This window comes from Triturus cristatus, chromosome 2_1 (assembly GCF_964204655.1).
Source record: "Triturus cristatus chromosome 2_1, aTriCri1.1, whole genome shotgun sequence".
Taxonomy (NCBI): domain Eukaryota; kingdom Metazoa; phylum Chordata; class Amphibia; order Caudata; family Salamandridae; genus Triturus; species Triturus cristatus.
Window position 1 is genome coordinate 16,305,984 of NC_140581.1, and position 20,351 is coordinate 16,326,334.

The 20,351-nt window shown below is 51.4% G+C and overlaps 1 protein-coding gene across 7 annotated transcripts in view; it reads right to left on the reverse strand.

The window, feature by feature from the left end:
- The window catches only part of TLN1 (talin 1), an 880,838-nt gene that overhangs the window by 454,525 nt on the left and 405,962 nt on the right, over positions 1 to 20,351 (reverse strand). For all 7 annotated transcript variants that reach the window (XM_085627686.1, XM_085627681.1, XM_085627685.1 and 4 more), the window contains 4 exons: positions 9,422 to 9,535; positions 9,103 to 9,237; positions 5,836 to 5,964; positions 3,216 to 3,318 (listed from right to left, as the gene is read on the reverse strand). In XM_085627686.1, the coding sequence (XP_085483812.1) occupies positions 3,216 to 3,318; positions 5,836 to 5,964; positions 9,103 to 9,237; positions 9,422 to 9,535 (481 nt within the window). The remainder of the gene's footprint in view (positions 1 to 3,215; positions 3,319 to 5,835; positions 5,965 to 9,102; positions 9,238 to 9,421; positions 9,536 to 20,351) is intronic.

Consider the following 20,351-nt stretch of genomic DNA (forward strand, 5'->3'; position numbering starts at 1 on the left):
GTAGTTTTGTTGCATGCAGATTGGGGGCTTTGTAAGCAGAGTTGGACAACACAGGAGGCCACTGTGACTTTTGGAAGTTCAACACCTGCCAAGATGCTTAAGGATATATATAAGGTTGTGCATGCGTGGTAAAGAGAAGCCTTGCGGGACGAAATGGGCAGCATGACATGGCATTTGGAGGGAAGGATTCGAGGAAATGAGGTTTCAAGGGTTTTCTGAGTGACCACGGAGATGTTGGAAAGGAGAGCCTAGAACATAAGGATGGATTCTGATTGTGAAGGTGTAGGAAAGTGGGTTTCTGTTGCAGTAACCCCCCCCACTTTTTGCCAGACTACTGATGCACTTTTTCTTGGTGTGCCCTGGGTCCCTGCCAATCAGGTTCCCAGGGCCTGTGTTCTTTCCCCAAAACTAACCCAATTGGCATCTCTGGACACAGGTCAGCCCCTGGTAAATGGTACCCTAGGTACCCAGGGCCCTGTGACCAGGGAAGACCTCTAAGGGCTGCAGCACTTATTGTGCCATCCTTAGAGGCCCTGTACCCAGACACTCACACACTTACTTTGAAGGCTGCGTGTCTGGGTGCAGAACAAACGTCAAGAGTCGACATGGCACACATCCCTGTGTGCCATGCCCAGAAACCACTGCCCTGGCATAGATCAGTCACCCCTCTAGCTTGGTGCCCTATACCACTGGTGAGGGTAAAGGTGCATGAGCCCTGTACCCCTACAGTGCCCAAGTCCATTCCTGGGCCCTGTAAGTGCAGTGCTGCCATTAAGAGTATATGGTGCTGGGAGTTTGTCATTACGAACTCCACAGCCCTATAATGGCTACACTGAAGATTGAGAAGTTTGGTATCAAACATATCAGCACATTAAACCCACACTGATGCCAGTGTGGGATTTAATGTAAAATGCACACAGAGGGCATCTTAGAGATGTACCCTGAAAAATCACCAACTCCCAGTGACCTGACTGAGTGGCTGCGCAGGCTGCCACCACCAGACATGTTTCTGGACCCCTGGGTCGAGAGCCTGCTGCTCTCGGGGGCCTGAAACCATGCACATCCTGGGACGAGGTACCAAGCCTCTTCCCCAGGATGGGCAGGGTTCACGAAGGAGAAGCTTCAAAGGCATGCTGCCTCTGTGAGCCTCCCCAGACCATTTGCTGCTCTCAGCAACTGGTTCTACCCCCCACCTTGGGCGGGAGAGCAGGCAGGAAAAACAAGTGAGGGAAAGAGGTGTGCCCACCTCTGCCAACTCCACCCCTCAGGTGGGGGAGGCGAGGTGAAGCACAACTCTGAGTCCCCGCCATCTTGAGGATGGGGGGACCCAACCAACCAGGGACAGGCTCCTGCCCCCCTCCCACTGGAGAGTGGCAGAATAGGGGGTGTACCTGCCCCAGGGAAGGGACCTATTGGTCCCTGTCCTCTACCTACCTGTAACGCCCCTAAATTTAGTATTTGAGGCACCCTGAACCTTCCTTCCTCAGATCCAGCCAACCTACAAGAAGAAAAGAAGTAGGACGAAGAGCCGTGTAGAGCTAACAAGTGTTTCTTTGTCCCGGTGTTTCTTCATTGAAAACAGGTCACCCGACCGCAAAACAGCACCCTGCACCAGGCCGCCCTAGTGCCGCTGAGGGTGCAACAACAGTACATCACTGACCTTGGGAGACCCCGGAGTCTAACCACAGAACCCTAACTCCCACAGCCGATTACTATCCTGATAACCGTTAACCTGTTTTCCTCCCATAGGATAACATTGACATTTTTCTCTAAAAAGTTTCTAAGTGTGGAGTTTTGAAGTCTAAAAAGATTCCTTAAAAATCGCAAAATAACCAATACGTGTTTACTCGCCTGTTTGCAGAAAATGTCCCAGTGCTGAATCTAAGTATCCAGCACTTAGTCAGAAAAGTAACGTAAAAAGTAACTTACCTGCAATTTATTGTAGAAGCCCATTCATTTCAATGTACTGCTCCAAAAAGTTTCTAAGTGTGGAGTTTTGAAAACTGAAAATATTTTTTGAAAACTGAAAATATTCTTTAAAAATCATGCGACTAACCAAAATGTAATTAATTACTTGTTTGCAGGAAATGTCCCAGTGCTGAATCTAGGTATCCAGCACCGAGTTAGAATAGTAACGAAAAAAGTAACTTACCTGCAATTTACTGAAAAAGCCTATTCATTTCAATGTACTGTATTTGCTAAGTGTTGCATACTACTGCTTCCCTGTAAATCAAACAAAGTACAATTTCTATTGCATTTTCAAACTATTCTATATTCAGCAAGTTACTACTGAAAAGTTTTTAATGCTTACCTGTGCCAGGCTTGCTTGGTTCTAAAAATAAACAGTATATTTTTATACAAAACACAATTGGCCTAGAGTTCAGTTCCTGAGTGTGTGAGACCATTTGCTGACCGAGTGTGTACAACAAATGCTTAACACTGTCCTCTGATACTGCCTTACTGCTAGACCAAGCTACCACTTTAGAGAGTAAGGTTATATCTAACTTTAACCTCTGCCAAACCTCTGGAGACTCTTGGGCTCTATATACACGGTACCTCACTTTGATGCAGTATATATAGAGCCAGTTTCTTACACAAGGGTGTCACACACACAGCAGGTGCAGAGTATACAAGGGCAGGCTCCAAGTGACCGCAGTTCAATCACGAGGCACCTGGGACCAGTAATGTGGGGCCCACGGACAGGCATCCAGCACTCCTCTTTAACTACTTACATCAACGGCTCAGTGTCAGCTGCAAGGCTGCTGTCCCAGTAAGCACATATGGAGTTACGAACAGTATTTACTCGCCTCTCTATCTAGATGCTAAGTTGGTAGCTGATACTATGGCAACATATGTACGTATTCTTGGCCCCAATATTTTGACATATACGATACATAAATCCTAGGCACACTTACCTCTGCCATCACTGTATGCTGTGCAACCACATGTGTACATGTCATTAAAAACACAAACTGTCTCAAACATCCCAGGGCCTGAACAAGCGTGGATGAGGGCTCCTGAAGCAGCCCTTGTGGCAAAGCTCACATGTGGCTTTGATTTCTTTCTGCCTCCGTTGGTAGCACTGCTTGTCCAGAAGCCTTGCCGACTGTGTAACAGTGCATCTGTGTCTACAGCTGGCCTGCCCATCATAACAGTACATCACAGCAGTCGTCTCCCAGCACACCCTCCCACTCAGCCCTGTATGACCATCGTACCAGTGTAGTTTTCGTTGCCTTGCGCCACTTCTCCTAGCAGCTGCGCGATGGCCGAGCTGACTGCTTTTGTGCTGTTTCCGAGCTCCTGAGCACATTTCTCCACCTGGAGCACAGAGGAAAGAACCAGAGTGTGAGACGCGAGAAGGACGAGACGGGCTCTTCAAGGGCAGCCACTCTCGCACTCGGCTTGAGACACGTACCCACTGTGCAATGCCAGAATCCTGCTGTGCATCCACCTGCCATCCGCACATCGTGGCTACAGTGGCTAGAACCTCTTACTTATATGTTGGGTTTAAAGCACTACCCTGTTGGGCTATCAGGGACTTACAAGAAAGGGCAGTAACATAGGTGGAAGACGCATATGGTGAAACAATAGGATTTAAATCCAGTTTGCAATACCAGGAGTAACAGATTCATTCAATTAAACAATTTCAAAGCCCAGTATAGAATGCGAAGCAGCATTAGAGGAAGCTCTGAAATGAAACAATTGAAAGTTCAACACTTGGCATCATTAATGCCCACTTGAGATAGAAACAAGAGGATACTGGATTCTGAAGCTCCCACATCCCTTTTCAGAAGTGCATCGACACACAGTGCACAATATGGCAAGTCCTGCCGCTCTACTGTGGGATATAGCAGCATTCAAACACCTAGAATATAATGAACAGGAAACATTTCATTGCTTCTTCTTCAGAATCCATAATCATTTGAGTATGACCCAGCTTGGTGGCGGCTAACCGTCTCATCAGCCCAGAATTGGCTAAGTACTTACGGTCTCTGCAGAGACAACCTTCCACTTGTCCTAGTGAGTCCAGATACGTACGGTCTCTGCAGAGACAACCTTCCACTTGTCCTAGTGAGTCCAGATACGTACGGTCTCTGCAGAGACAACCTTCCACTTGTCCTAGTGAGTCTAGATACTTACGATCTCTGCAGGGACAACCTTCCACTTGTCCTAGTGAGTTCAGATACGTACGGTCTCTGCAGAAACAACCTTCCACTTGTCCTAGTGAGTCTAGATACTTACGATCTCTGCAGGGACAACCTTCCACTTGTCCTAGTGAGTTCAGATACGTACGGTCTCTGCAGAAACAACCTTCCACTTGTCCTAGCGAGTCCAGATACTGAGGGCCATATGTAGGTAGCATCACATTTACAGACTCAAATACCGAATTTTACCGATTCGGTATTTATGAATCGGTAAATGTGATGTAGGTAATAATTCGGTAAATGTTACCGAATCGGAAAAATTCGGTAATTATGAATCGGTATTTACCGATTCGGTAATGAGGCATACCTTCCCATTGATTCCTATGGGCCTGGAGGCCCATAGGAATCAATGGGAAGCCATTCACCACTACCGATTCGGTAAATACCGATTCGGTAATGGGGGGAGCATATTCAAGGGTGGCAGGGTGTCACATTGACACCCTGTTGCACCCCTGAATCTTGCATGTTTGCACATGTGGCGCACATACATGCCCTAAGGGCATGTATGTCTGCCACATGGCACTCTTAAATCTGCAAAATATTACTTTTTGCAAGGTATTCGTTATTCATCACCAACCTGTATTTGGTGGTAAATAACAAATTCTTAATACTAATTTTCACTCTTTAGAGTGCTCCCTACATACGATTTCAGGATTCGGTATTTACCGATTCGGAATTTTACCGATTCGGTAATTTACCGAATCCTGAAATTATGCCTCCTACATCTCAAATAGCTAAATACCGGTCGGTAACGGGATATTTAACGAATTTCGGCCGTTACCGACCGGTATTTAGCTACCTACATGAGGCCCTTAGTCTCTGCAGGGACAACCTTCCACTTGTCCTAGTGAGTCTAGATATTTACGGTCTCTGCTGAGACAACCATCTACTTGTCCTAGTGAGTCTAGATATTTACGGTCTCTGCTGAGGCAACCTTCCACTTGTCCTAGTGAGTCTAGATATTTACAGTCTCTGCAGGGACAACCATCTACTTGTCCTAGTGAGTCTAGATATTTACGGTCTCTGCAGGGACAACCATCTACTTGTCCTAGTGAGTCTAGATATTTACGGTCTCTGCAGGGACAACCATCTACTTGTCCTAGTGAGTCTAGATATTTACGGTCTCTGCAGGGACAACCATCTACTTGTCCTAGTGAGTCTAGATATTTACGGTCTCTGCAGGGACAACCATCTACTTGTCCTAGTGAGTCTAGATATTTACGGTCTCTGCAGGGACAACCATCTACTTGTCCTAGTGAGTCTAGATATTTACGGTCTCTGCAGGGACAACCATCTACTTGTCCTAGTGAGTCTAGATATTTACAGTCTCTGCAGGGACAACCATCTACTTGTCCTAGTGAGTCTAGATATTTACGGTCTCTGCAGGGACAACCATCTACTTGTCCTAGTGAGTCTAGATATTTACGGTCTCTGCAGGGACAACCATCTACTTGTCCTAGTGAGTCTAGATATTTACGGTCTCTGCAGGGACAACCATCTACTTGTCCTAGTGAGTCTAGATATTTACAGTCTCTGCAGGGACAACCATCTACTTGTCCTAGTGAGTCTAGATATTTACGGTCTCTGCAGGGACAACCTTCTGCTTGTCCTAGTGAGTCCAGATACTTACGGTCTCTCCGGGCAGGGGGTTCAGTTTGCCATCTCTAGCTGCAGCCTTAGCTTCCTGGAGGTCCTGCTCTAAGCTACGAATCAGGTTCAAAGCGTAGTCAATCTCCAAAGGACCGCACGCCTCTTGAGCCTGCAAGACAGAGAGCGCCATTATGAGGAGCCCGGCAAATTCCAGGGCATTTAACACGGAGGCTTAAAAACCATACAGCTGCCGCCCTCTCCCAAATGTACTTCGCAGCAAACCTAAGCATCTCACAGCAGCAATGCAGCTCCTAGCGAAGACGCCCCAGAACCAACCCTAAGAGTACTTGTAGCCTTTCTACTCCTGCAAACATCAGTCCTTCGCTGCTGTTACTGATGGACACATGCACTAGTTACCCATTAGCATTATTTTCAGCTGACTCCTATTTGAAGACCGGTTTTGAATGGATCCACCTCCATACATTTTCAATTCTTTTCTGAGAATAAACTAGATCTCATTCAAGGTCTAGTGCCTGCCATAAAAAGATTTACTTCACTACATTCCAGTTACCATGGACAAGACCAATGCGAGGCCCACTCACAGCCCATGCCGCCACAAAGGGAGCTGGCACGTCCGTAACACCAGTTCACAACTAGTGAGTTCATTCCACACCAACGGCTGATGACATTGTTCCACTGACATACAGAGGGATGTAAAACCCATCGCTATTTGCAAGGAGCATGGTTCAGGCGTCTACAAACAAAGTAACCAAAAAGCCCTCATTACACCCAATCCAAGTCGACATCACTCATTCTCTATCCCCACCCAGCCTCCCTGCAGTGGCCACCCCTAGCTGCCTCTATATCTTCCCAGCCCAGCCTCCCTGCAGTGGCCACCCCTAGCTGCCTCTATATCTTCCCAGCCCAGCCTCCCTGCAGTGGCCACCCCTAGCTGCATCCATACTCTTCCCTGCCCAACCTCCCTGCAGTGGCCACCCCTAGCTGCATCCATACTCTTCCCAGCCCAGCCTCCCTGCAGTGGCCACCCCTAGCTGCATCCATACTCTTCCCAGCCCAGCCTCCCTGCAGTGGCCACGCCTAGCCGCCTTCATACTCTTCCCTGCCCAGCCTCCCTGCAGTGGCCACCCCTAGCTGCCTCTATATCTTCCCAGCCCAGCCTCCCTGCAGTGGCCACCCCTAGCTGCCTCTATATCTTCCCAGCCCAGCCTCCCTGCAGTGGCCACCCCTAGCTGCCTCTATATCTTCCCAGCCCAGCCTCCCTGCAGTGGCCACCCCTAGCTGCATCCATACTCTTCCCTGCCCAACCTCCCTGCAGTGGCCACCCCTAGCTGCATCCATACTCTTCCCAGCCCAGCCTCCCTGCAGTGGCCACCCCTAGCTGCATCCATACTCTTCCCAGCCCAGCCTCCCTGCAGTGGCCACGCCTAGCCGCCTTCATACTCTTCCCTGCCCAGCCTCCCTGCAGTGGCCACCCCTAGCTGCCTCTATATCTTCCCAGCCCAGCCTCCCTGCAGTGGCCACGCCTAGCCGCCTTCATACTCTTCCCTGCCCAGCCTCCCTGCAGTGGCCACCCCTAGCTGCCTCTATATCTTCCCAGCCCAGCCTCCCTGCAGTGGCCACGCCTAGCCGCCTTCATACTCTTCCCAGCCCAGCCTCCCTGCAGTGGCCACCCATAGCTGCATCCATACTCTTCCCAGCCCAGCCTCCCTGCAGTGGCCACCCCTAGCTGCATCCATACTCTTCCCTGCCCAACCTCCCTGCAGTGGCCACCCCTAGCTGCATCCATACTCTTCCCAGCCCAGCCTCCCTGCAGTGGCCACGCCTAGCCGCCTTCATACTCTTCCCTGCCCAGCCTCCCTGCAGTGGCCACCCCTAGCTGCCTCTATATCTTCCCAGCCCAGCCTCCCTGCAGTGGCCACGCCTAGCCGCCTTCATACTCTTCCCTGCCCAGCCTCCCTGCAGTGGCCACCCCTAGCTGCCTCTATATCTTCCCAGCCCAGCCTCCCTGCAGTGGCCACGCCTAGCCGCCTTCATACTCTTCCCAGCCCAGCCTCCCTGCAGTGGCCACCCATAGCTGCATCCATACTCTTCCCTGCCCAACCTCCCTGCAGTGGCCACGCCTAGCCGCCTCCATACTCTTCCCAGCCCAGACTTCCTGCAGTGGCCACGCCTAGCCGCCTCCATACTCTTCCCTGACGAGCCTCCCTGCAGTGGCCACGCCTAGCCGCCGCCATACTCTTCCCAGCCCAGACTTCCTGCAGTGGCCACGCCTAGCCGCCACCATACTCTTCCCTGCCCAGCCTCCCTGCAGTGGCCACGCCTAGCCGCCTTCATACTCTTCCCTGCCCAGCCTCCCTGCAGTGGCAACGCCTAGCCGCCTCCATACTCTTCCCAGCGCAGCCTCCCTGCAGTGGCCACGCCTAGCTGCATCCATACTCTTCCCAGCCCAGCCTCCCTGCAGTGGCCACGCCTAGCTGCCTCCATACTCTTCCCTGCCCAGCCTCCCTGCAGTTGCCACGCCTAGACGTCTCCATACTCTTCCCTGCCCAGCCTCCCTGCAGTGGCCACCCCAAGCCACATCCATACTCTTCCCAGACCAGCCTCCCTGCAGTGGCCACCCCTAGCCGCATCCATAGTCTTCCCAGCCCAGCCTCCCTGCAGTTGCCACGCCTAGACGTCTCCATACTCTTCCCTGCTCAGCCTCCCTGCAGTTGCCACGCCTAGCTGCCTCCATACTCTTCCCTGCCCAGCCTCCCTGCAGTTGCCACGCCTAGACGTCTCCATACTCTTCCCTGCCCAGCCTCCCTGCAGTGGCCACCCCTAGCCACATCCATACTCTTCCCAGCCCAGCCTCCCTGCAGTGGCCACCCCTAGCCGCATCCATAGTCTTCCCAGCCCAGCCTCCCTGCAGTTACCACGCATAGACGTCTCCATACTCTTCCCTGCTCAGCCTCCCTGCAGTGGCCACGCCTAGCTGCCTCCATACTCTTCCCTGACGAGCCTCCCTGCAGTTGCCACGCCTAGACGTCTCCATACTCTTCCCAGCCCAGCCTCCCTGCAGTGGCCACCTCTAGCTGCATCCATACTCTTCCCTGCTCAGCCTCCCTACAGTGGCCACGCCTAGACGTCTCCATACTCTTCCCTGCCCAGCCTCCCTGCAGTGGCCATGCCTAGCCGCCTCCATACTCTTCCCTGCCCAGCCTCCCTGCATTGGCCACCCCTAGCCGCATCCATACTCTTCCCTGCTCAGCCTCCCTGCAGTGGCCACCCCTAGCCGCCTCCATACCTTCTGTGCTGCAGTTCGCAGCTCTGCCAGGGCCGCGGCAAGGTTCTTGGTGCACTGGTTCAGTTGCATGGCAGAAGCCTGGTCTGTGATAGTGGGCACCGTGGCTTTGCCAGCTGCCACCATTTTTCCACCGGGCTGGAACAGAATGTGCACAATGAGAGGAGACAACACTCACATCATCAGAGATAACGGCAGTCAAGGATGCGAGTATTACAGCGAAGGCAGAGGCCCCTAAGCACCAGGTCTTGGCAGGAGTCTCATTACAGATCAGACCGGGGCGACTCTTCACCCCGGAGGTGCTTGCTGTGCGGCAGCCTACCTGCAAAAACTTCTGGCTGGCACTGATCAGTGCCAGCTGAGCACTGGGGCTGTCCGGTTGCGACTGGCTTCCACGCACACCTTGGACCAGCATCGGAATCTGTTCTGCAACAACCTGCAAAGTGCCAGAAAAGGAGATTATTCACAGTGGGCTCCCCAAGCGGCACATGCCACGCAGCAGGCTTCTCTAATGGACACAACAAACGTACGGAAGGTCTGAGCAGGGACGCTCCTGTTTGAGCAACCACACGCTTTATAAATTTAATGTATTTATTATTGAGTCACTACTCAGCAATGAATGTGGGAAGACTGCAGAACACAGAATGGGAAACTAAAAATAAAACTGTGAAATGAATATGCTACTTACCAGTATGCATCTGTTCTTGGCATGTAGGGCTGCTGACATTCATATCTGTGCATAGATCGCCGCCTAGTGTTGGGTCCGGATGTTTGCACGTTGTTGTCCTGGAAGAGTCTTCGAAGTATCCTTGGATAGGTGACTCCTCCCCTGGTCTACAGTGCGCATGGGCATCCTCTCCATCCTCAGATTGTTTTTCGCCATTGTGGCAGTGATGGAGTAGATACAGAAAGTGATGACCATGCTTGCAGTAATTCTGAGAGCTGCAGCTGCGACAGGCGCCGGGGAGGAGGGAGGGCGATATGAATGTCAGCAGCACTACATGCCAAGAACAGATGCATACTGGTAAGTAGCATATTCAGTTCGAGGCATGTGGGCTGCTGAATTCATATCTGTGCATAGAATACATAGCAGTGCCCTCTATTAGCGGCGGCTACCCGTGCCAGCTGCAGCGGTATGAAAAAGCGTCTTGAGAACAGCCTGTCCTACAGCTGCCTGCTGTTTTGACTGCACATCTACACAATAGTGCTTTGTAAATGTGTGTGTAGTGGACCATGTGGCTGCTCTGCATATATCATGCAGGGGAATATTTCCTAGGAAGGCCATGGAAGCCCCCAACTTACGTGTTGAGTGGGCTCGTGGTGGAATAGTTAATGTGCGTTTTGCCTTTTGATAACAGATTTGAATACACTTAACTATCCATCTGGCTATCCCTGCTTTGGAGATGGCGTTACCTTTGTGGTGTGGGGCAAAGGCAACGAACAGTTGTTTTGTCTTCCTGAATGGTTTAGTCCTGTCGATGTAGTACATGAGGGCCCTCCGTACATCTAGTGTATGTAGTGCCCTTTCTGCAACAGTTTGTGGGTTTTGGAAGAAAACGGGCAGTTCGATAGTCTGATTCAGGTGGAACTGCGATATTACCTTGGGCATGAATTTGGGGTTGGTACGTAGTACGACCCTGTTGGCGTGAACCTGAATAAATGGCTCTTGAACGGTTAGTGCCTGGAGTTCACTAACTCTTCTTAGGGAAGTGATCGCTACTAGGAAGGCCACTTTCCAGGTAAGGAATTGAATCTCGCATGAGTGTAGAGGTTCAAAGGGTGGACCCCATCAGGCGTGTGAGGACCAAGTTGAGGTTCCACATTGGAGCCGGTGGTTGACTAGGTGGAATGACTCGTTTGAGCCCTTCCAAGAATGCTTTGATGGCAGGCACTCTGAATAGAGAGAGGTGCTGCCTGGTTTGCAGGTAGGCTGATATTGCGGTCAAATGGACACGTATCGAGGTGTACGCCAGATTGCATCGGTATAGGTGTAAGAGGTAACAGATGATGTTGTGGATGGATGCGTCCAGCGGGTTGATGTCATTATTACCGCAATAAATGACGAACCTTTTCCATTTGGCTGCATAGCAAGCCCTGGTAGTGGGTCTCCTGGCCTCCTTGATGATGTCCATACAGTCAGGTGGCAGATTGAGATAACCAAACTCTAGGACTTCAGGAGCCAGATCGCCAGGTTCAGCTGTTGCGGATCTGGGTGCTGAACCTCTCCATGGTTCTGCGTCAAATGCGCGGGTTTGATCCGCAGCCTTTGATGCGGCACCACGGAAAGTTCAAGGAAGGTGGTGTACCACGGCTGGCGTGCCCACGTGGGAGCAACTAGGACGAGTGTCAGGGAGTGTTGTCGTAGTTTGCGAGCCACCAGCGGTATCAGCGGCGCTGGGGGAAAAGCGTACGCAAATCTGCCGGACCAGTTCATCCATATCGCATTGCCCTGCGACTGCGGATGTGGGAATCTGGCGGCGAAGCTTTGGCATTTTGCGTTTTCGCTTGTCGCGAATAGGTCTATCTCTGGATGACCCCACTGCTGGAAGTACGGTTGGAGTACTGATGGGTGTAACTCCCACTCGTGCATCTGGTGGCTGTGTCTGCTGAGCAGATCCGCCATCTGGTTGTCCTTGCCAGGGAGGTGTTCCGCCATGAGGAACATGTTCCTCTGAATGGCCCACTTCCACATGCTCTGAGCCAGATGAGACAACTGTGGAGAGTGTGTTCCTCCCTGCTTCTGTATGTAGTACATGGCAGTCATGTTGTCCGTCCGGATCAACACGACTTTGTTGCACAGATGTACTTTGAATGCCTTCATGGCCAGGAAGATTGCCATCAGTTCCAGAAGGTTGATGTGCATCTTCTTCTGTTGTGTCGTCCATAGTCCCTGCACTGTGTAGTGGAGTACATGAGCTCCCCATCCCTGGAGAGACGCGTCCGCTGTCAGTACTATTTGCGGAACAGGCTCTTGGAACGGTCGGCCCTTGCAAAGGTTTTGTGGATTCCACCAATGCAGAGAGTTGTATGCCCGACCGCTCACCAACACTAGGTCTTTCAACTGTCCTTGAGCCTGATTCCACTGACGTGCTAGGCACTCCTGAAGTGGGCGCATATGTAACCTCGCGTGCGGGACTATGAAGATGCAGGAGGCCATCATGCCTATCAACTGCATAAACACTCGCGCTGGAAGCGAGTGATTGGGTTTGAACTTGGAGATCAGCAGTTGTATGCTGTTGATCCTCACTAAATTTGGCTGAGCTGTGGCCGCCAGAGTGTCTATAGTCGCACCTAGGTACTGTTGTACGTGTGCGGGCTGGAGATGGGACTTTGGGTAATTTAGTGAGAATCCCAGACTGTGAAGAAGGTGAATGGTGCTTGACATGTGGCTTGCACATTGTTGGGCTGACTTCGCTTGAACGAGCCAGTCGTCGAGGTAGGGGTAGACGTGTATATGCTGCCTCCGTAAATGTGCTGCCACCGTAGCTAGGCACTTCGTGAAAACCCTGGGCGCTGTTGTCACGCCGAAGGGAAGGACTTTGAACTGATAGTGCTGCCCCTGAACAGTGAACCTGAGGTATTTTTTGTGTGAGGGGTGGATGGGTATGTGAAAGTACGCATCCTTGAGGTCCAGTGAGGCTAGGAAGTCTCCCTGCTTGAGAAGCGGAAGGACTTGCTGTAGGGTGAGCATGTGAAAGTGCTCCGAAAGAATGTACTGGTTCAGGGGTCTCAGGTCTAATATAGGCCTGAGCGACCCGTCCTTCTTTGGAATTAAAAAGTAGAGGGAGTACACCCCTGTACCCTGCTCGTGGATGGGGACGACCTCTATAGCGCCTTTTAGAAGCATACTTTGCACCTCTTGCTGTAAGAGCGTTAAGTGCTCTAAGGACATAGGACGGTTTCTTGGTGGTATTGTGGGTGGAATGGAGGTTAACTCCAGACAATAACCGTATTTTATAATATCTTTGACCCACCTGTCCGTGGTGATGGAGTTCCACGTGGACAGGAACCTTTGTAGTCTTCCCCCGACAGGTGTTATGTGGTCGGGAGGAAGGGGGAGGGCGTCACTGCTTGTTCTTGGGGGAGGACCTGGTGTTGCCGTAGCCACGTCCTCTGCCCTTTGTACTGGAGCCACGATATCCACCTCGGGTGTTTTTATCGTAGGTGGTCTGTGTATTGCCTTTGTTATACGTTTGTTGTGACCCCTGTCCTCTACCTGCCCCCTTGTTTCCGGGGCGACGAAAGGAGCCGCTCCGAAAGGACTGAGTTTGGAGGGCGCCCATGGACTTTGCAGTGTCCGTGTCCTTTTTTATCTTTTCGAGGGTGGTGTCAACCTCTGGGCCGAATAAATAGTCGGGGTTGACGGGCTGGTTCAGTATGTTATTTTGTACCTCAGGCTTGAATCCTGAGATTCGTAGCCAGGCATGTCGTCGCAGCATGACGCTTGTGTTTATGGCCCTGGCAGCCGTGTCTGTAGCATCTAGTGCACATTTGATGGAAGCATTTGTGAGTAGCTGCCCCTCTCTGATAAGAATTTCTGCACCTTCTTTGAACTGGTCAGGGAGATGTTGGAGTAGTTGCTCCAATGTATCATAGTGCGCTCTATCGTAGCGAGCGAGGAGCGCTTGAGTGTTGGCTATGCGCCATATGTTGGCAGCCTGGGCGGCAACTCGCTTGCCGGAGGTCTCTAGCACCTTGGACTCTTTGTCCGGGGGAGGAGCGTCACCTGTCGTTTGCGAGTGTGCCCTCTTGCGAGCATTCGCTACGACGATGGAGTCGAGTGGTAATTGTCCTTTGATGTAAGTAGGATCCCCAGGTGCTGATCTGTATTTTTTATCAATCCTGGGGTTTATCACTCGTGCCCTGGCGGGTTCCTTGAAAATGTCCTTAGCTGGTTTGAGGACCCCCTTCAGCATTGGCAGAGTTTTTACATGTCTTTCTGAGGATGCAAAAGTGTCCATTAGAAAGTCATCCTCGATGGTATCCGAGTGCAGCTGTACCCCATGGTTATTTGCAGCACGTTCAATAAGAGCGTTGAACGCCGCAGTATCCTCCGTGGGAGATGTTTTTGCCCCATAGAGTTGTGGGTCCTGTGTATCGAGAGGTGCACTGGGGTCTGCAGGGTCGCCCCAAGTTTGATCAGGGTCCTGCTGGTCATCAGGGTCTGTGTCTACATGGTAGGGTGCTTGGTCATCCATGTAGTCCTCCAATGCATCCGTGTCAGAGCGCGTGGGGGAGAACCGGTGTGGATCCTGGTAGGAGGAATGGAACGGTTCATAAAGGAGAGGTTCTGATTCCACCGGCAGCTTCCTTTTTAGTGGGATCCTGAAAGGGTCCAATGGCGGTTCCGAAGTTATTCTTCGGTCGTGGAGAATCATCCTGCCAGTGTCGGCGTCGATGACCCGTGACGGAGACGTCTCGTCCGGTGGAACCGGAGTCTGGGTAACCCGTGTCCTGAGTTGGAACATCTTCGGGATTGTTGACGGAGGCAAGCCGAAGGTAATGTTGGCTGGCCCCGTAGAGGTTGCTGGAGCTCCGATCGGGCCGGAACCCGACGGGTCTTTGAGGGCCGCCTTGGTTTTGTTGCTTTGCGTCGCAGCAGGCCGCACTTGGGGCGTCTTTGAGGCTTTGGCACCGGGCAGGTTCGTAGAGCCGGGCGTGGATTTTTTCGGTGCCGGCGGGTCCTCGAGTCGAGGTGTGGAGATCACCGTCGACGTCCTCGATAGGTGAGGCATCGGCGTCGTCGAGGGAGCGACGCGAGGCGAAGCGGGCGGTATTGCCCTCGGTGTTGTTGGCGTCGGTAGCCGAGTAGGTTTCTCGGTGCCGATGGCCTTTTTCCGCTTGTCGACTCCGATGTCGCCCGATTCCAGTTCGGCACCGAAGTCCCTCTTGGTGCGGTCGGTGCCGACGCGTTGCGCTGGCGTCGAAGGCGTGGAAGGCCTCGATCCCACTAGCGCTACTTTCAGTTTCGGTTTCGTATGAACCGGAGCAGCTTTCGGTTTCGGTTTTGTGGTAGGGAAACCAGCTGGCTTATGCAGCAATGGCTGCTGCTGAATGTCCGAGGCCGGGCCCGAGGGCGGGGCCGAAGAACTACGGGATGGGTCTCGGGTAAGGCCCGAAGGCGATCCCTCGACCGGAGCCAAAGGCTGTGGCGCTGGTGTTTCTTCGGTTTGAACAGGTAGGCCTTGTTCATCATTGGAGCTACTCTCTTCGGCCCCTAAGGCCTCCTCGTCGTCTCCTACCTCGGTGTCGTCTTCACCTCTGTGGAAGAGTGACTCGTCGCCCTGGTCCGATCCGGGGTCGTGTTCGGAAACGGGACTGGAGGGTATGACTTCTAATTCTTCGACGTCGGCCTCGTCGAAGATGTCTGTTGGGGCCGGTGCCGCGTGCCGCGCCTCGAGTCTCGCCGCTCTTCGGTTCCTTAGAGTCTTCTTGGAACGGAACCGGGCACAGGCCATGCATGTCGATTCGTCGTGGTCCGGCGAAAGGCATTTGTTGCACACCGGATGGACGTCGATGTGTGGGTACTTCGCATTGCATACCGGACACCTTTTGAATGGCGTCCTGGATTCCATCGTCGAAGTAGTCGATGGACAGGTAAATGCGAAAGAAGTCGGTGCTGAAAGTTAGTAAACTAACAAAATGCTATCGAAACCCGATCGATAAACAGTACCGACGCGAACTAAAGGCCTTTTGGCCTCGACCAAATATTTTCCTAACTTGAGCTAAGATAGCACATCCGAACCCAATGGCGGAAAAAAACAATCTGAGGATGGAGAGGATGCCCATGCGCACTGTAGTCCAGGGGAGGAGTCACCTATCCAAGGATACTTCGAAGACTCTTCCAGGACAACAACGTGCAAACATCCGGACCCAACACTAGGCGGCGATCTATGCACAGATATGAATTCAGCAGCCCACATGCCTCGAACATGGTGTTTTCCCCTCACACACACACACAGGGTTGGACAGATCCTCCTTTGCATGCCCTCACACAGGATTGTACAGATCTTCCTCTGCACACTCCACACAGTGTTGCATAGATCCTCATCTGCAGATCCCCACACACAGATCCTCCTGTGCACACCCACACACACAGGGTTGCACAGATCCTGTGTGTGATGGTGTGCAAAGTAGGATCTCTGCAACCCTGTGTGTGTGGGTGTGCACAGGAGGATCTGTGTTTGGGGATCTGCAGATGAGGATCTATGCAACACTGTGTGGAGTGTGCAGAGGAAGATCTGTACAATCCTGTGTGTGATGGTGTGCAAAGTAGGATTGTACAGATCCTTCTCTGCAAACCCCAGTATTGTACAGATCCTTCTCTGCAAACCCCAGTGTTGCACAGATCCTCCTTTGCACGCCCTCACAAACAGGATTCTTTAGCTCCTCCTCTACACACCCAACACAAGGTTGCACAGATCCTGCTTTGCACGCCCTCACACACAGGGTTGGACAGATCCTCCTCTGCACATCTCCACACACACAGGGTTGTACAGATCCTCCTCTGCACATCTCCACACACAGGGCTGTACAGATACTCCTCTGCACATCTCCACACACAGGGTTGTACAGTTCCTCCTCTGCACTCGCCACACACACAGGGTTGTACAGATCCTCCTCTGCACATCTCCACACACAGGGTTGTACAGTTCCTCCTCGGCACTCGCCACACACAGTGTTGCACAGATCCTCCTCTGCACATCTCCACACACACAGGACTTTAAAGATTCTCCTCTGCACTCGCCACACAGTGTTGCACAGATCCTATTTATTTATTTATTTATTTATTTTAGTGTTAAATAGAGCGCAAACTTGACCCGTGAGGGTATCAGAGCGCTTTACAAGGTTTACAGAAGTGAACAAAAAAGGTTTAGAAATACAGAAGTATACACAACGATTGGAGAGGGTCAGGGGTGCTGGACACATAGGGGAATAGAGGGACACGTGTATGGCTACAATTACAGTTAATCAGTATAAAACCCCACAGTTTCATGGTGGAGTGAGTAGGTGATCTGAGCAAAAGGCGACCATCTTAGATTATTCAGGCACACTGGTGTGGTTGAAGGCAGAGATTAGGCGAGGAATTTACCCATGAGGAAAATTTTGGCCTCCTTTTTGAAGCGTGCAGGAGAAGGGATTCTTCTGATGGCGGGTGGGAGAGAGTTCCAAATTCTTGGTGTGGGCCCGGAGAAAGCCCGATTGTATGTTTTTTGTCCCCCGAAAACGGGCTGGTTGGAGCAAGTGGTCTCTGGCGGACCGGGAGTTCCTGCTTCCTCCAGATACCACTAGTTTCTGTGCAGGATAAGCAGGGGAGTTTGCGTATAGAGCTGTGTGTGTAATGCATGCCCGTTTCAGCTGTATTCTGGCCTCGAGGGGGAGCCAGTTCAAAGCTTTCAGATGTGGAGAGATGTGGTCGAATTTCCTAGTGCCGGTAAGTAGTCTGGTGGCCACATTGAGGCAGGCTTTTAAAGGTGCTAGGGAGATCTTGGGTAAACCAGAGAGGGTGAAACAGCCATATTCCAGCCTAGAGATGACTAGTACTTGAACTGCCATTTTTAAGTCAGGAGCATTGATGAAGGGTTTTAGCTTCCAAAGGTAGCTCAGGTGGAACCTGGCTGATTTAGCCATTGAGTTGATATGGACCCGCATGTTCAGGTTGCAGTCGAGGATTATTCCCAGAGATTTGGCAGAGTCCACGATGGTTGGTGGGCAGTTTAAGGCTGTGAAGGCCTTGATCCACATCTGAGTCTCCAGGTTGGCTTTTGTAGGGGAGATTAGGAGAAATTTGGTTTTCTATGCGTTGAGTTAGAGTTGGTTAGAGGCGAGCCATTGGACGGTCAGTTTCAGGGCCTCATTCAGGGAGAGGATCTCCTCAGGCGATGAAATCTTTATGTATATTTGGGTGTTGTCCATGTACATATGGTAGGAGATGTTAGCGGTGCGAAGTACTTCGGTAAGCGGCTCTAAGTAAAGACTAAAGAGGGTGGGGGACAGGGTTGATTCTTGAGGGACTCCAACCGTGACCGGGGAGGGAGCTCATAGGTTGCCGTTAATTAGGAATCTCTGATCGGTTATAGAGGAAGGACCTAAACCATTCTAAAACAGAGCCATCCAAACCCATCCTGAGTTTGAGGCGTTCGAGTAGTTTTTCACGGTTGACCGTGTCGAAGGCAGAGGATAGATCTAGGAGAATTAGGAGGCAGGTTTTGCCTTGGTCTAGGGCTTGGAGGGCATCGTCCACGATGTGGAGCATAGTAATTTCAGTGCTGTGCCCCGGTCTGAATCTGGATTGGAAGTCATCGAGTAGGTGGAAGTTGTTGATGTGTTGATTCAGTTGCTGTTGTACACACTTCTCTAATACTTTGGCTAACAGAGGGATTTTGGAGATAGGTCTGAAGTGGTCAGGGGAGGTTTTTTTTAAAATGGGGAGGGCTTGGCTGCCTTTCAGAGAGTCAGGAATCGATCCCTGTTGGAGAGAGGCGTTGATTATTGCAGTCCAGCTAGGAACAATGGATTGGGTGGCAGCAGCGAGGCAGTTGGATGGTAGCGGGTCATTAAAGTGGTTATTCGTGTTGAAGGTAGAGAGGATTTTAGAGACGGAGTCTTAGTCATAGTACTTGAAGTCGGTCCAGCGTGCTTGACTTTTAGGTGAGGCCAGTGGGTGTAGCGCGGAAAGAGGGGACAGGTCAGGAAAGGGTTGAGAATATGTAGCAGCACTAAGTTCATTTCCTAAGGCTGTGATTTTATAAGCGAAGAAAGAGGAGAATTCCTCAGATGATATTAGAGACTTAGGAGTTTCTTTCGGTGTTTTAGCCAGTTTATTTAATTGGTGTTTGACCAGTTCAAAGAGCTTGCGGGGTCTATTCTTGGCATTCCCCAGTTCCGATCTGAAGTATTCTTTTTTTGAATAGAGGATGTGCTTGTTGTAGGAGTTTCTCGCCTGGCGGAGAAGTTTTAGATGCGTAGCAGAGGGGTGTTGTCTCCAGTTTCTTTCAGAGTGCCGGAGGGATCTCCTCTCCATGTTGAGGGATCCAGTGAACCAGGGGTTTCTGTCTTCGATTTGTGTTCTTTTTAGTTTTACTGGGGCAAAGTCATCCAGAATGTTCTATATAGTCGCTGAGTAATGATCATTGAGGTCACTGACCGTAGTTATATGCGAGGGGGTGGGGACGAGTCAGATTTGCAGCGAGCCTCCAGTTTCACGTGGTCAAGGTTCTTGGGGTCTCTGATCCAGCGTTTGGGAATCACCGGTTGCGGTACCTTTGTCTTGTGGGTCCCGGGTAAAAGGAAGGCAATGGCGTGGTGGTAGGGCCAGTCACATGGGTCTATGGAGATAAGCTTGACTGATGATTCCTTAGAGATGATTCAGTCCAGGGTGGCCCATTTTGAGTGAGTTGGCAGTGAGCAGACTGGAGTCAGGGCTTGATCAGTTAGGAGGTCTTTGATGGCGTTGACGTGAGGATCCTTGGGATCATTCCAGTGCAAGTTCAAATCCCCGAGGAAAAATCTCTTTAGCGTTGGAGGAAATCTTAGTTGTGATGATTTCTTAGAGGTGATCAGTGAAAGAGTCATTCAAGCCTGGAGGGTGGTAAAAGATGTGCAAATTGCACTGTTGTATTGAGTTACTGCAAATGGAGAGGGCGAGGTATTCGCAGGAGTCAGTGGTGTCCGCCGTGAGTTCCGTGACAAGGAGGTTAGATCGGAAAATGCAGGCGATGCCTCCTCCTTTCCTGCTGGATTGTCTGTCCAGTCTAGCAATATTGTAGTTGGGAGGAACTAATAGGTCCAGGCAAGGGGAAGAGTATTCGTTGAGCCATGATTCAGTTAGTATTGCTAGGTCTAAATTTTTGTTCGGGGTGAGATCGGCAATATCGTCGGCACGCTTAACTGCCGATCAGTTGATTAAGAGACCGGGGGGGGGGTAGAGGGGGGTTAAAAGGGAAGGGGGAGTGTACAGGAAAGGGGGACTGTAAGGGGTCGGGCGGACAGGAGTACAGGCGCAAGGTTGCTTTTAACCAAACTTCTGTTACGGTGGGTAGCTGACCTGTTGGGGTTGATGGTGACCTTGCTGATGGTATGTTCGGAACTCGCATCTGGTGGACAAGGGATGACTTGGACAGAGTTGTGGTCTTGGAGGATGGCTAGGATTTAGTTTTTTCCGTGAGGTTTAGTGGAATAGAGGTGGCAGTGGTAGAGTTGTAAGAGAGGGCGAGAGCTCGGGATTCCTCCTCAAAGGTGGCAAGGTTGCT